This window comes from Labrus bergylta, chromosome 14 (assembly GCF_963930695.1).
Source record: "Labrus bergylta chromosome 14, fLabBer1.1, whole genome shotgun sequence".
Classification (NCBI taxonomy): domain Eukaryota; kingdom Metazoa; phylum Chordata; class Actinopteri; order Labriformes; family Labridae; genus Labrus; species Labrus bergylta.
The window spans coordinates 14,955,065-14,972,654 of NC_089208.1; the positions used below are offsets into that span (position 1 = coordinate 14,955,065).

Here is a 17,590-nt window from a genome sequence, read left to right on the forward strand (position 1 = left end):
TGTGAGAAGAAAGAGAAGAGAGTCATCTAAATCTCATCTGTCAACATCTTAACGTTGGGAACACCAATGTTAAGATGTGGCAGCAAAAGATCAGCTATCGCAGTACAAGGATGTGGTCTCCTCCCCTCACAGATGTTAAAATTCAAATTAGGCCCATAGTGTCTCCAGAAGCCCCAAAAACAAATGTCCTCTCTCACAATCTAGTTTAAGTTTGCATACAGTTAGTAAACCTCAGCAACTACACACAGGAGATTTGGTTGCTATTTGCTAATAATGATTCATGTCTTTAAGTCAGCTGACTATTTGTCATACGTGGTCATTTTTTTTTTTTTCATAAATCAGATGTCAGTAGTTTCAGATGTTGTTTCCATCTTGTTTTTGTATTGCTCTTACTTTTGACAGTGTACACATAGTAGTTATAATAGATCTGTATCAGCACATATGTCCTGGATATGAATTAACTGATGACTGAATAAGGAGCTAAATTGAGATTAGTTGACCATTGCGTCTGTAGCAGGCAAAGCTTTTGTTTGCATATAAGAACCAGTACTTTGAAATGCCAGAAACTGTGACAAAAAGCTACAACACAATATAATAGTTGTAGCATTTGCAGTAGTTACACCCTTTAATCAAAGATAACTAAGGAGCAATAAGGCAACACAAATATAAGATTAACAGTAAAACATTTTGGATCGATAGAAAGTGACAATACAAATTGAAGCTGAGATTTGTCAGGCAGGTTGTTCTGTTGTAGTGGAGCTGTGACAGAAACTGCTCTGTCCTTTTTAGTACTCAACTTTGCTTCAGGACAGCCAGGATGGTTCTGGCAATGTGTCAGAACCCAATGTAATGTCTGCACCTTCTGTCCAGCTAAATGTTTGAAATTCAAAGCTGCAAATCATTTAAAAGACAAAAATCATGACGTTTTGAAGATGTAACGTCCAAATTATTTGTGTTTTAAAAAACACTGAACTACTTTATTAAGTGAATATTTCTAATCAAAGTAGTTTGGTAATATATATATTTTTTAAATCAAGTAAACAGTTGATTATTTATTTCAAACTTACTCACTTGTCCAAATGTTACATAAGCCCCTCTGTCCTCTGCATTGATAGATCATTAAAACACAGCTTTACTAGCCTGACGCATCATCAGTGGTACAGAATCCTGTTGCAGTTTCTATAATAAATATAAATAATATAGGAAGCAGAAAAGGTCCAGTGAAGTGAGAAAAGGGGGGGGGGGCGAGAATCGACCATTACAATAGAATACCCCGTAGTAGTTGATCTGGCCTCTTTAAAATGAATTTGAAAACACAACATTTAGGTAAAGTTTTGAGTCACAAAGAGCACCACAAGTGATTATATTTGTGTAAATATTTCAAGTATTTTCAGAGGCTTTCCTTCTGTATATTTTCCCCACACACATGTTTCAGCTGCAGCTGTGTGTGTCTCAGTCTGTCAGGTTGCTGCTGTCTTTCAGGTGGAGACTCACTGAAGCAGACACGAACTGCAAACACAAGTCAGACACAAGTCAGGTGGTGGTGGTGGTGGTAAGGGAGGCCAGAAGGCGTAAGAGGCTAGAAAGACAGACAGCAGCAGGAGGAGGAGGAGGAGGAGGAGGAGGAGGAGGAGGAGGAGGAGGAGGGGTCTGAGAATGACTGAGAGGAACATTTCAGGTCAAATCAGGACTGTTTGCTGAAAGTGTTTCTGAAGAGAATTGGGGGCTTAAAACTGATCTTGATTTTGTTCCAACTAAGTTTATGTCAGGTTAGAGCTGTATGTCACAGACTTATTTCACCTTTTGGAAAGTTTTTCACCAGGACTGATGTCCACGTGCCTTGTGAGCTGCCTTGACTTACTTTTAATGTTTATAAAGCATTGTTTGTTGCTTCAAGAAGACTGCGCTAGATGGGAGGTTAGATGGAGTTGCATGATGCCATAGAGATAGTGAGGCAAAAGTATCATGTTTGATTTGTCTAGCTTCTCAACTTGGTGAACAGTTGGAGGCTGCATGAGTGGTTGTGACACATCTCATGAAGGCAATTTAGTTATGTCTATTTGGAGTTACAAACATATCTCTTGCAGGGGTTTACGATAAATTGTATTTGACAATATGATTACGACGAATGAACGCATTGCCTTGTTAGCCCATAACAAACTGGCTTCTACATGTTGTGCCTCATATCACTTTAAGCCACCGGGGCCCCTGTGTGCAGCCATTTCCTGTTGGCATGGTGATACGGTGGCCTGGGAACCATGTTGTTTCCTCACCCTGAGATAGTTAACCAGACGCTTGTCATTCCTGTTATACTTTATGCTCTTCTCTTTTCTGCTTGGATGGCTGGACCATAGCCGGACAGACGGATGTCTCAAAGTGTCCCTAACAGGTCTCTGCTGCTGGCTTAACGTGGTTCGCTGATGGGTGTTTTCATTCTGTTGTCATTTGTTGCAAGTGTGTAGGTCAAGTTTATTTTGAGAATTTAATGTCATTTTTGATGTTTAACTATTATCTTCTCAGTATCACATGATGGAACACTTCTTATTTATTTTGAACTGTGTCGTAAGTCAGCCCAAGTAGACAAAAAAAAAATTCACATAAAATGGTTTCACATGACAGATAAGCTGTAGCTCTCATATTTCTTTATTAACACATGCAAGCTCATTCCTTCTGCTGTACTACATTTCAAAGTCAACGTTGCACAAAAAAAGTAACTCCATTGTTTGACATTTAAAGTGCAGAAGACCATTTCCAATATGAAGCATCCAGCCACAAAATTGCAACCAATATTTAAACAGACATTAGCTTGTTCCAAGTATTTCCTGAAATCTAGTTTCATTATTTGAATTCAGATGTTGCGTTTTCATTGTTTTAAGCGACAATTTGTAAAACATTTTTAAACGAGTGAATTTAAATTGATAGATTTTTAGGTGTCTATTATCCAGGTCTATATTTAGTATAAGAATCCATTGTATTGTTCAAATTCTATGCTATTTCTTTCTGATAAAAGACTCATGTAAGTAAGATTTAAGTGCAAAATGTTTTTTGATGCATGTTTTTTTTAAACCATATTTTTTTTGCTGCTTTTACTTCACTAAAGGACTTGTTGTCCACTAAGTCCATTACACACTCACCAGTCACCACACATTAGTTAAGCCACATAGCTTGGCAAGTTTGTGTCCACGTCTGCAGTACTATTGTGTGTGATCCTTAAAGATAACACTGCTGGTAAAGTCTGCATGTGCTTTTGGTCAGCCTCAGTCACAGACTCATCACTCACACAAAGATGATGTGCTACTGTCAGCTTGGTCTGGTTCAGTGTAGGAGGTCAACATAGAATTAACGCTTGAGTCAGGACCTTTCTCATCTATCTGAATCCGAGAGTTTCACCAGTGTGGTTTTGTGAGTTTGGAACGATATCCACAGAACCAATGTTTACAAGGTAGAAAAACAGAACGTATGACTGACAAAAGCTTGCTCCTAGAATGTTTCGGTGTTTCTCTGAAGGCTCAAATATGAATGAGGCACATAGAGTTTACAGACCTGTGATTGTAACGCACACACAAAAAAATCCACACTAGCTCAAAAAAATGCGTCTTTTAACAAGACGCCTAATCACCAATTGTGTGCAGGAAGAAAGCTGCCACGTGTGGGTACAACACAGGGAGTTGATGGAAAATACATGCAGCCCATTATTTATTCTTCCCTGGCCAAATAGAGGCTAATAAAACTTTCTCTGCTTCTTCTATTTAAAACACAAATCTGGAATCCAGACAGTCATTGCACCGGTTTCCCTTCAAGGCACGATACCAGCTCAAACCCTCCCCCCTTCCAGTGATCTCTCCAAATATCTACACAAGCTTCATTCAAACTGAATACCACTGGGAAGCCTTAATGCGTCCAACAAGCTCTCAGTGTAAAGTGATTACACCAACAAGAAATGGCCACTGCCTTTTCCTCTTCCTCATCTTTGTTAACCTGCTACAGTACAGAGCAGTACAAACATTAACATAGGCTTTTGTTTAAAGTGGCTTCTAATTGAGTCTCAAAAGGAACAAAAAACATCAAAAATTGGAAGAGCTTCTCTTCCAATTTTAGACCTCTTAGACACACATTTGAAAAGTGTGCAAAATGTAATCCTTTATTTTAGCTTCTAGGTGAATTAAAAAAGATTTGTAAACATATCCTTTAATGTAGGAGTAACGTTAGTAGTTCTTTTATATTTTATATGAAGGAAATCAAAGTTGAATATGGGCAGTTAAACTTGTGTAAGGCAGCAACTAATGATCGATAATTCTCAATTAAATGTGAAAAATGTCTACATTTTGCAAAAGCCCAAAGAGAGACCTCCAAATAAATTCCTTTTCTAACAAAAAAGAATCAGTTCCAAAGACTTTTATTTTACAATCAGAAGTTAATGATAATTATAAAAGCAATAATACCTTATATGAGAGAAGGTGGAACCAGTAAATGTTGACATTATTTGACTGAAGCGAATAATCCATAATCAAAACAACCTGCAGTTAATTTCCTTTTGAAAGTAGCAGTTAAAGCTCACCTGCACTTCTAACTGATTTACCTCGAAACCAACTTCCTCACCTCCTTGTTTCACAACATGACATCATGACAATAGAAGCATTTTTATAGCTTGTATTGATTCTTTTTTCTTACATGCATGTTTATTTAATGCAATTAACTCACCGTGTGCTGCAGTTCAGCTCAATACTGCAGAGCTCAGCTCATGTCATATACTGTACTATTTCCTGCCATTTAAGCTATACTTTTTTTTTTCTTACGCAAACACATAGAGCTCATTGTTTATTGTGTATTTCAGTTATAGTTATAGGTTTATAGCTGCATACAGAGCCTGCCTCCACCCCTGAGTTCAGCTGAGCCCTGCATGCTCTGCTTTCGGGCTGCCTGTGCTCGGTGACATCAGCCCTCAAATATGCAGTCCTTCGTAGCTGAGCCAGACGAGCTCGGGTGGCCTCATTCATCTCAACGTGTTGTCTGTTCCCTTCCTCTTCAGCTTTCACATGCTCTGTATCCTCTTCTCACCAATGGTCTCTCCTCCAGATGAGATGTGTCAGATATGAGAGTTCAAAGTTGAAAAAGCTCACAATAGTTTTGTCTGCCTATCTCTTTTTTTGATATCAGTAATATTTGTTCTTTTAGGATACTCTGTCCTTAATGCAGATTGGATTATACAGTGGTCGTGGACCGTCTCTGCAATAATTGAGCGTATCGATGGTGATAAGAGATTAGTTGTGGTTTTGTTTACAGATTTGGGTGCTGCAGCTAGTCACACTCAGTTTCCTTGTACTGAAAAACATGATTCAAGTGCCTAAAATAAGATGGTTTTGTGACATGTTTCCTAGTGTTTGGGTGAGCCATTTATACTGAAGTAATAAAAAGTAAAAGGTAAAGTTATAAATACTTATGATACAGCCATCAATCTGCTCAACATTCTTCATTAGTGACTTTTTTCCCCAATTGTGGACTGGGATACTAGAATATTTCTCTGATTGGATATTTTCTGGTGGCTTTAAAAATATGGATAATTTCTTTTGTGTGAAGGTCTTTAGTTCTTCATATTTGTGAAGGATTTTCCAGCTCGTCCTCACTGCAGGCCCTGATTACCTCAATTTTAATTGTCAGAGAATGGGTTTAACATCTGCAGAATGCATGGAGGGTGTTTGACATTTATTTGCGTAGGAATGTGAAGGCTCCAGCTCTTTCTACCTGTGACTAATACTTTCCCCACGTGTGTTTTCCTTACATGACACCAGGCTTTAAATGTTTTTTTTCTTTCTATCCCTCAGAATGAAGAGAAGCGTAACCTGAATTTGGGAGGCCATGTGGGATTTGACAGCCTCCCTGACCAACTGGTCAGTAAATCCGTGACTCAGGGATTTTGCTTCAATATTCTGTGTGTAGGTGAGTAATAAGCCACAGCATGTCTGAAAGTAACTGAATACAATTAGCACCTCACAAAATTGCCATGCTTGAACTGATTTCTCTTCACTATTTTTTAACCATAGTCTTGATTTGTTTACCTCCAAACAACATGTTTCACGACGACAAATCACCAACATTCTGTTATTTTCCTGACATGAAATCAAGGCACAGACCTCCCACTTGTGTTGCTGCAATAAAAATGTCCTGTCTGATAGTGAATTAATTACTCCCTGGTGTTTGAGTGATTTAACTTACTCTGCCTCCATTTTCTCTCTTCTTGCTATAATCCACAGGGGAGACGGGTATTGGAAAATCAACGTTAATGAACACGCTCTTCAATACCATGTTCGAAAACGAAGAGGCAAGCCATTATCAGAACAGCGTGTATCTGAGGCCGCGAACATACGACCTGCAGGAAAGCAACGTTCACCTGAAATTGACGATTGTTGATACTGTTGGCTTCGGAGACCAAATAAACAAGGAATTTAGGTGAGGAGGAGGAAATCTGGCATGATCTGCATTCTTTTGCATGAAAAGTGAAGTATTTTATGAAATCCAGGAAGCTAAAACCACACACACACACACACACACACACACATACACACACCACACATGCACACACCACACATGCCTGCTCCTCTCCTTCCTCATTCCTTTTGTACACACAGCGGCTTGTCTTACATTGCTTTTGTACCTTTTTAACTCTGTTTTTTTGACATAGCAGTATGTGAGGACGCTAAAATGCATTACCAGTGTTTTGAAATGTTTCTCTTGATATGTTGTATGTAACACCAGGGGATCAGCGTTTGGCCTATTGATGATGACACTTATGATGCACATCACAACGATCACTGCAGGTGCAGAAAAGTATTAGAGCATGTTGAATGAGAAGGTGCAGTTTTAAATCAGGCATAGCACCCTTATCGTCGCATTTATGGGAGGGACGTGCGTCAGCTGACTTCCCACTCCCTCTTTTTCTCTCTCTAGCGTGTGTCTCTCCTCTCTCACTGTTTCTCAGAAATGTCAGGAAATGTACTTAAGAAATGTAGGGCTGGTTGCCCAGGTATCGTCTGTGTGGGAAACACTGGTACAGGCTAGTATTTAACATATTTGGTCTTGAATGACAGTATACATCTTGTATGTCCTAAATTGATTAATGGGACACAAAAAAATTGTCAGCCACACCAATTTTTAGACCATTCTGCATTTACAGTAACAGTAATTGATATGGAGCCATGTGAGAAGTTCAGGAGGAATGTTTCAAGCTAAAACTACTTAAAGGTCATCTTCAGTGCTTTAATCACTTGTATAATTATCTAAAAAGCCACCCATTTATTCAGCAAGTATGTGTTGCATTTTAATAGCTGTAAACAGGTTTGAATATAAAATCCAAATCAGATCACTGTAGTGCAGAAAGGAAATCCATTATCTCTTCAAGTTTAAGTAAATAAGCAAAGAACAAAGATTCAACTACACATTATTTTATACCAAATGTTCTACTAATCATCAATAAAAAGAGTCCATTTAGGCAAACCATCGCTGATTTACGATGAAATGGAAAAAAATGTTTTCCTTTGAATCCTGACTGATGTAACAACATATTTTCCTGTCAATCCTCACCCAAAACCTCTTTTCTATTTGCAAGTTGTCAACTGCATAGTTTTGCTAAAATTAGGTCAATGTTGCCACGTAATACAAATGAAAGAAACAGGCACAAAGGAATATCAGTCAAGGTTTCTGCACCGTTTTCTTTCCTCCGTAGGATGGAAATAAGTAGTGATGGGGAAAAAAAAAAAGGATTCACTTAAGTATTTAGATTTTTGATTAGACGTTGTAAAAAATCCCCCTGGGATCGATAATAGTGATGTCGTACCCGTTTACAGAAAAACGATTAATGTGTGCCAAGAGAATGCAGAAAGGAAAAAAAAAAAAAGCATGCATTGTTTCCTCTAAAGCCCTGAATCTTTCAGGCTATTAATAAAGCTATAACTCAGCCTCATCCCTCATCAGTCTCTCTGAATAAAATGGTAAATAAATAAATAAAAATCTATTAATAGGGAAAACAGCTGCTTTTCATCCCAACTGTTAAAAGATTACCTGCGGCGAGTTGTTGTCGTGTCTGTATGTATTCAGTTTCATACAACCATCTCTGTGAGCAAGTAGGCTATCTAGCCTATCAGCTCATCTAATGAACATTCCGTTTTACAAGGAAAATAAAACCTCAGCTGTCATCCCCAAAACTAGATTGTGGGATTTGGATCCAGTAAACCATGGGTATTTGTTCCAGGTCAGTGAAACCGCTTGTAGCAGAGAGCCGGGGAGGTGATCATTGATTAATCTTAGACCGCTAGTTTTTGTTGCGGTTAGCTCACAAGCTAAATAAGTCAATTTTTAATTAAAGAGCTGTTCCCAGTGAAGAGAGAGCAAAATCAGCAGCATGCGGGTATTTGGGAGGCAACCACTCCACCCAGCGTCTTTGTTAGAGCGTTCAGAGTCTTTGTTCAGGGTTTGTTCAGCCGCTCTTGGCCCTACTACTGAAAAATCTAAGCTCAAAAGACAAAGACTGTCTGACGTGATGTGCATTGTTTTAGGAAATATAATTTATATATTCAGATGTTCTTCTCTCTCTCTTTCTCCTGTTATATGGTTCAACTTTTGTTTTGGTAGAAAACAGAATAGAAAATCGCAATAATCAACACTATCAGATCCAGTCTGTCAAATCGAGACTGTAGCATATCGCCCCGGCCCTAGGATTGAGACAGGAGATGAGACGGCATGGATAACGTTTATTTAATTTTTTTAATTCAGCTGTGGAATGAAGTGATGTTGTTGTGGCCAAGCCAGTGTGCGGCACTCTCACGCCCTTTGGTAGCAGCTTTCCCTGCAGACTGTATAAACCAACATACTGAAGGACAGACCCTGAAGCAGACTGTAAATGCTCACTGAGAGCCTCCAAAGGTCAGAGTTTGTGCATTCCACAGGGGAAGATGGAAGATAGATGTGAATGAAGAAGACAAATGACTGTTAATGGAGCTAGCTGAGGATATAGAAAATATTTTTTACACTGCTCTCTCTCTCTCTCTCTCTTTCTCTCACTCTCACTGAGTAGTAACATGACATTTATGAAGACACACAATTGAGAATGTAATCTCAACTTGTGAGTATTCTGAGCATATGATCAACAGGGACATGTTTTAAGAGAGGGAGGGAACACTTGGATTTTCAGACATATTTATTTGAGGCAGAGTACAAGGCAAAGAGAATTCAGGGGGAGCAATGCAAAGGCTGTGCTTTCATAGCATCCTACTACATGCAGGCACTGCAGCTTGCAAGCAGAATAACTCGATTTCATTGGTTGTAATTGCATGCACTGAGGAACTTACTGCTTCATTGACTCCACTAATCATAAATGCGGTTAAAAAAAACTTAAGATTTGTCATCTTGTAGCTCTAAACCTGTGCCTTTTGGGTTTGCACTCTGTAGGTGGCTCAGAGCATGTTGCACTTCTTAATGTATTGAGTATATTCTTGTACTGAACGGGTTCTTGTCGTGTACTCTCTTTAATCTGGGTTACACTTCAGTGTCTTGGAAGAATTTAGTGCCTCTGATGGCTTGTAATATTAGTTCATCAGTTTTGACTATGACATTACTTAAAATTGTATATACTGTAGTTTTACAAGGCATTTGATTGTCAATTTGGTTGGATATAGCCAGACGTGAAGTAAAAGCAGAGGGTGACACCAACCTCATTCTGTGACTTACATCTTAGGCAGCCATGATGCAGTATGTTATACATGTAGCTGAATCTAATGGTGTCTTTCTCATCACTCCAAACGAACTGAACTAATTGAGTTAAAGCTGCATTGTCATATTAACTTCTCCAGACAGGCTTATTGAGAAAATTCCATTAATTATCTTCACACAGTTTAATGTCCTAAAATAAATAATCAAATATGCTTCAAAAGATGTACTGGTTTATTTCTATTGTTGGTTCATGATGGAGTAAGACTTGTCTAGTAATGGAGGGCATGTGCAGTCTTTGACATATGTTTCTGGTCCTTTTTTGTTTAAGGACAAAAATGTGGTTATCAGCCGATACTTCAAAACACTGCTGTTTCCATTTCCTGTTTTTATATTTACTGCTAACACTAAAGTCTAGTAAGACCATTCATTCATTTCGACAGAGGACAGAATATCTTGCAGTCTCTGTGATTTGTTTCAACAAGACTGCCAAAAGCAGAACTCAAAATGCATGCAGCACTACGCTATACAGCTCTAAGCTGAGATCTTGGCATAGAGTCTGATCACACAGTAACTGAAAACACAACTGTCCCAGTTCATTTCCCAAGTGACAACTCCATATTTTCTTTTATCACCAGTGCATGACAAAGAAGTCAGACATTTAAGCTTCAACCCTCAGTCATGAATACTTATCCTTTCTCTTTGGCATCTTCCACAGCTACAAGCCAATTGTGGACTACATCGACACTCAGTTTGAGAATTATCTTCAAGAAGAGCTGAAGATCAAGAGATCCCTCTTCAATTACCACGACACGAGGATCCACATCTGTCTTTACTTTATCTCCCCGACAGGGCACTCTCTGAAGTCCCTAGACCTCGTCACGATGAAAAAGCTGGACTCTAAGGTGACAAACAACTCACAAACACACATACATAAACATGCTGTTGTCTTCTTCCCCTTTTGGCAAAAAGCACACAACCCTTGCTGAAATTTGACCGCCCTTTTAGGGTATGTGTCCACAGACAGTGCTTTTTGGCATCTAGAAGCCAAAGTGTGATATCCTTTTTTGCAACTGAAAATCTTTTATTTGTTAAGTTGTGATCCAGTTTTCTGTATTGACCTTGACAGTTTATGATGTTTTACATTACAAGGAATAAGTAGGTCTTTGTGAGGGTTTTATATAAGATCATGGAAATCAATGAAGAAATCATGACTCTTTATTCTACAATTCACTTAGCAGACGCTTTTATCCAAAGCAACGTACATCAGAGAGTAAGTACAACCCAAGCAAGGATCTAGAAAAAGGAAACAATGTCAGTAAGTGCAAACGATCAGCTTTGAGTCTAATTGGACACACAGGTGCTGACAGGCATTGCACAAAGGCAAAGCACAACATTGACGGCAGTTCTTGAGAGCTCTAATCAGTATAGTAACCATCTTAAAAGTCGCTGTTATCAACAAAACCGTTGTCATTACCATCACCATCATCATCATCAATAATATTGAGACCATCGTCATCATCTTTATAATTCTGAGTTGCAGTTTGACATATTTGCAGTTAACATTATTACAGGTCAGCCATACACAGGTCAATAGTCTCACTCAGTGCAACATTGATTTGTGGCTTTTGTCATTGCTCTGTTGCGAGTATTACTACATGGTTTATTGGTCAGTGGATCCATGTTTTGTCATACATCCGGTGAGTGCGGACAAACTGAGACAAAATCATTGGCTTGACCTCAATCCGAAGAAAAGTGGAAAAAACATCTCATCATAACAGCAGTTGAAGTGGGGAAAAAGGTGAGGTAGTTTGAGTGGGGAAGGACGAATTCAGAGTAAGTAAGTAAGATCATTTGAAGGTTAAAGTTGGGGATGTAGCGTATATTTAAAATTGTATTAGTACATCAGGGCGTGTGTTTTTCTACCAATCTTTGCATGCTTTACCGCAATGGCTATTGTGACTCCTACTACCAACACATTTCCTCTGTAATCCCAATAGGTAAACGTGCTTCATATTAAGTGTATTTGCCATGAATATAATGTATCATATAGCGGTAGAGAAGTCTTTCTGCTTGATAAATTCAACCTGTTGATGTTTTGATCAAATATTTATAAAACTGTCTCAGGCCATAAACACAGCTGAACACTTCAGTGGTTTTAGGATTTAAACTCTTAAGTTTCAACATGTGGGAAGTTTTGAGTTTCAGATCCCCAAAACATTTCAGAGCACATGTTTACAAAGCCCCGAAGAAAGAAAGAGGCATTCAGAATGCAAACCTAAATCATTTTGTGTCTTCAACTCCATATGCACTTGTTTGACTAAAGAAAGAGAAGGATTATACTGACATTTTAGAAGCCCTTCAGCTAAGAAGCCATCAAAACATTTATTGTGTTGTGAACTGCTTGTATTTATACATATATTATATAATATAAATTATAATTTATAGCTGAGTTTGAGTATGCCTTTCTGTATAGCAGGTAAAAATTGTATTTGATAAACAGCACTGCTGTAAAGATGACAAGGGGCAGATTTAGCCCTGCTTGTGTTTGATCATCCAGAACAGAATCTAGAACAGAGCAGATGGTCAACTTGTGACCAAAACATGCTGACTAACCCCTGCCAACAATTGACGCACTGTTGCACATCTCTGCCAAACGACTCCTGATACTATTCAGAACAAAGACTGGACCTCTCGGTCATCTCTTGGTCTCAAAGACCAGTTAGAAATTGGATTAGAAACAATTCCTTGATCATCGTAAGTTTTCACCCAGTTTTGTGATCTAATGTTGTGTTGATTTATTGAACATAAAATGCTCGTTTAATTTTTTAAATCATTGAAAAACTTGAGTCTTAAAGAAATGCAACTGTTTTATTTTAAATGGGATAACAATCACTTTGACGCTACACTGACTGGTTATAGGGAGAATTCCACCTCTTTCATTCCCAATACAGGCCAAAAATTATTTGTTTGCATGTTGTAACTTGGGTTAAACTGATACAATCACCCTGGATTAGTATGGTATACATTTTTTTTGCAGTAAGCTTCAAAGGCAAACACCTCCTAGTACCGCTCTTACCTTAGCTTTTGCAGTACAGACACCAAAACAGAAGTTAGGGGACCAAAGAGGACCTTTTACTTACCGCAGAGAGAGTGAATGTACACAAAAATATAAATTCTTTGGTAGATAATTTAAACAATTCCTTGAAGACTTTTTTTATTTAGTCATCTATTGATTATACAACCAGCTTTAGCCTTACTGCTACAACTAACTGTATTTTCAAGGCAAAACTCTCGAGAGCCATAGCAAATTAGGGGGAAACTTCCATCAGCCAAAGGAAGTCTTCTGATTGTTGATTTCTATGTTAGAACCAGAAAACAGGTCTGATCTGAGAAGAAACCCAATAAACAGCAGAGAGAAGTTCACACACAATAGGCCAAGATACAAACTCAGCACTCTTCAGGCTGTGAGGTGACAGCGCTAACCCCTGAGCCTCTGCACTACTGTCTTTACATGTTGTCAGAGTGATCGAATCCTGGCAGCCTGGATTGCCAACTGTTTCCTGCTGCCATCCAAAGCACCACAGCAACCCACAGCCAACTCTCTCTGCCCCCTGCTTTGAAGCAAGACATGAAAGCCTACCTGCCTGAGCTAAATATATTTCCGATGTGATGCAGTGAACATGAGCTGAACGTGTTGTGCTATTGTATAGCAGCTTACCCGCTACACTCACCGCTAATATGAGTGAAAGCAAAACAGCTTATCAAACATAAATCACTCTTTCCATTCATATCAACACAACTCTTTTTCTTTCTCCATGACTGATACTACCAGGCCTTTTTCTGTTCAACACTGCCAAAAGGTTGAAGTGTAACAGCAATGGTGGTGCTTTTGTTTAGAGTTGTCAACAGCTTTTGTTTGCCACAGTGGACTCCTCAGTGGGGGGCCATGATGAACACCACTGTCAGTTGATCAGTCCCAGTGATCTAATTTCATGTGAAATATGACCACTGTTTGATTTAAAAGCAGGACAGCGATCATGTTGACAGTGTGACACAGTTTTGTTTTACTTGCCCGATACTCCACTTCCACAGATACTCTTAAACCTTTGGATTTAGCAGTTTTACGTATTCAATTTGGAGCTTAAGATTTTTTTCAGTCATCAGAGTGGTTATTTGTCAATGAACCGACTCACTGTTCAGTATGTGAGATGTCAAAAATACAGAAAAATAAATGTTCTTTGCACCTTTAAAGAGACAATTTCAAGTTTAAACCAACTATCAAAACATAATCAATCAATCAATCTTAATTGGTATAGCGCCAATTCATAACAAGTGGTATCTCCAGAAACAAAAAGCAGGTAAAATACCTTACTTATTGCTATATTACAAAGACCCAGCGTTAATCCATCATGAGCTTAGCACTTGAGCAACATTTTAGCAAAAGTTACTACAGTGGCAAGAAAAATGTCCTTTTTAAGAGGCAGAAATCTTGCCTCATAACTGGTTTGTTTATGACTCATTTCAAGTAATCTAATCGCCCAAACATTTCAGTACTAAAGGAATAATACCAGTGATTATTCAAGTTACCAAGTATACATTTTAATGCCACCAGAAGGATTTCAAGAGGTGCTGCATTTTCAGGAGAACAATTAGGGCCCAGGGTTTGATTTCTGTCAAGGGAAGAAGAACTACATGCGAATATCAACTTAAATCTTGATAAAAGAAAGGATAAGTGAGCAGATCTATCTTTCCTGCCACACAACCCTGCCAGAGAAAAATAATCTGGGAAGCACACCAGAAACAACTTTTCCCTCATTCTTTAGAGTTTCCAGTCAAATCGACACAATGGTGTTTTTCTTCTTAATGTGGTACGGATCACCCCACCCTCTGTGGGAGTGATTATGGCCCACAAGAGCGAGCGTGGTTAGTGGTAAAGGAAGGCAGGAAGAGAGATAAGGCTTTGAAGGCGGGGTCTTCTGTTTTAAATGGAGAGATTTTGTCTTAAATAGAAGGAAATCATAAGCAGTTTATGTAATACCAGAGGCCTGATATTTCCTGATAACCTTTAAAGTCATTCATAGTTTGACTGTAATACAAAAGTCAAAATGACCTACAAAAGTCAACCAGTCTTAGAGAAAAGATAGATGAGTTCTATAGAGGTCATTTCTATGTCACTGCTGTTGTGGGGTAGATGTCTGGTGATTAACAGCTATATGTTGAAACAGCCTAAATATAAATAAATAGTTTCCATAATTCTATGTAGCACTTTAGACATCGACAAAAAAGGGTTGAACAGGAAAACCACACATGTACAAATAAACATGCTTTGTAGACAGGTGTTGCCAAAATCAACATGAAGTTCTCACAGGAGCTTTAATATGCAGAATTAAAGGCAGAGATGTTTATTTAACCTTTAAAGAGAGCTTCATGTCTGTGTTCTTACATGAGTTATTAGTCAAATCTGAACTGCTTGATACCAGAGTTTGCATCAAAATGAATACCACCATCCAGAATCATAACTCAGCACATTTTCTTAAAGATGCAGCGTCATTTACACTCTCCAAGGAAACCATCACCACCAGTGTTTGAAGCGAATAAATATCAAAAGTATTCTGAGAAATTGTTGACTTAGGCAACCTAACACTTGATCATTTTATATACAGGTATTTTTCCTGTGTATTAAAATAAAAAGTTACAGAAATATCAGAAAATGAGAATTTCATTACTCCTTGATAATCTTACGTAATGCAGTAATTTGATGAGGTCGAAGATCACCATCTGGATCTCCTACTTGTTTTAAACACACATCGAGAACTCTGTGGGAATACTCGTAGGCCAGCTGGGAAAACTCGGTTGTGGGAAGTGAACAAATATCTTTGTCTCCTGCCTCCCTTGGCTGCTCTAGGGAACACACAGCAGGGCTGTTGTCAGTACTGGATAGTCATTAGTGAACATTGCTTGTAAAATAAGGTTTAAAACACAATACTGGCTACCCTGCTGTAAATTAATGATCTAGTAAAGTATGATGAGCCTGTAAGTTGAATTCTAACAAGCTCTGGCTCTCCCTCTGAGTCTCACTGTGGAATTGATGAGTGGATCTGTGGGGATCCTCCTCATTCACCCTCCTCATCCTTAGTGATTTGAGTAATGCTGCTGTATCAAGGAATTCCAAAACACTGTGTTTATATCTTCACATCTGCTGCTGATTGGAGATGGAGCCCTGTTTGTTTTCATAATCACCGTTTGTTTAATGTGTCTTTAGGGCTTCTGACTGAGCAGTTTTCATGTGCATGGTCTGGTGTGCTTCCTCAGCCATGTTCAGTGAGGTCTTTATTTGGTTTATGTTTTTAATTAGGTCCTCAGTATGTTTTATTTAGCTTCATCCACCGTGTTTGTTTTTGAACCTCTGAAAAATAGACCTTAATTGTTCTGATTTGTGATTCTGTGAAGACATTTGGCTGATTCTCTGTAATCATATTGAGCTTGTGTTTATCTGTTATGAACGCAAGTCAAACCAGCTTAAACAAAACAATGACATAACACATTCAATCATATATGCTGAATAACAAAGCTGCTTTCAAAAATGCTGGACATATTGCACATGTATTTTATAACGGTTTCTTTTTCTCATTGGTTCCTTTAGGTGAACATAATTCCCATCATTGCCAAAGCTGACACGATCTCCAAGAGTGAGCTCCATAAATTCAAAATAAAGATCATGAGTGAGCTGGTGAGCAACGGCGTCCAGATCTATCAGTTCCCCACAGATGATGAAGCCGTCAGTGAGATCAACGCCTCCATGAACGTGAGTCATGTTGTCACACTCCAATAATCACAATCTTGTAGTCGATATTTTCACCATTATGTGTTCATTATAGAATTGCGAACACACACTGATGGCTTGTTCTTTAAACTGTTGACCCACAGAACTTCTGGTATCTGTTTTCCTACTGACATGTAACCTCACGCCTTTACCACCACATGTGCTACACATCTGGCAACGGCAGCACATGTTAACACTAGCTTATTACTTTTAGGACATGCTGAACAGTAATGTAGTTTCTTTTATCGAGGCACTTTTTTAATCCCACAAATCTGAGACTGTACTAAAAAACTCAAAATATCTGCAATTTACTGTTCACAGATAAGCGCTAGAGCCTGCTTTTTAAAACATTTTTTTTTTTTTTTTAAGATTTATTTTTAGGCTTTTTTGTGCCTTTAATGCAGTGATAGTACAGTGGATAGAGTCGGAAATCAGGGAGAGAGAGTGGGGAACGACATGCGGAAAGAGGCCACGGGTGGAAGCGAACCCGGGCCTCCCGCTCGAGACGACAGCCTCAATACATGGGGCGCGCGCCCTAACCACTGCGCCACCAGCGCGCCCCGAGCCTACTTTTTATTGAAACTTTCCATGAAGTTCTAAACATTATCATACGATCACTGATCCTGTTTGATTGCACCAGTTCCCCGTACCTTGAATATCTCTATAATACAAATAACTTGTACACTAGATTGCAGCACATGCTCTTATACTGCTGCCCATACTCTGGTGCCTTTTTTTGAGGCAGCAAACATGAACACATCTCCCTAACAGTACTCAGTACCATTTTTAGTGGCAATGTTATAATTGGGATGATGTATAATCACACTTTACTCAAAACACTCACCCACACATGTACAAATGCGCAAACAGTAAATTCTCCCATGTACTTGTTCAGTATCCCCATCTATTCATAGTCGGTTACATCAGCACCCACACTCACCAGCTTGTTCCTCTGAGCTGCAACCAGCCAGCTGGTTCCAACTCTCCGCCTAATTTTTGAGGTTGTGTATCAGGCATGTTTTCCCTCCATGAAGCCTCGCTGTTGATCCTAACAAGGCGTATTAG

The 17,590-nt window shown here is 38.8% G+C and overlaps 1 protein-coding gene across 2 annotated transcripts in view; it reads left to right on the forward strand.

Moving 5' to 3' along the window:
* Positions 1 to 17,590, forward strand: part of septin8a (septin 8a) — a 37,630-nt gene that overhangs the window by 3,718 nt on the left and 16,322 nt on the right. For both annotated transcript variants that reach the window (XM_020638324.3, XM_020638323.3), the window contains exons 2-5: positions 5,823 to 5,937; positions 6,252 to 6,447; positions 10,418 to 10,604; positions 16,346 to 16,507. In XM_020638324.3, coding sequence (XP_020493980.1) covers positions 5,823 to 5,937; positions 6,252 to 6,447; positions 10,418 to 10,604; positions 16,346 to 16,507 — 660 coding nt within the window. The remainder of the gene's footprint in view (positions 1 to 5,822; positions 5,938 to 6,251; positions 6,448 to 10,417; positions 10,605 to 16,345; positions 16,508 to 17,590) is intronic.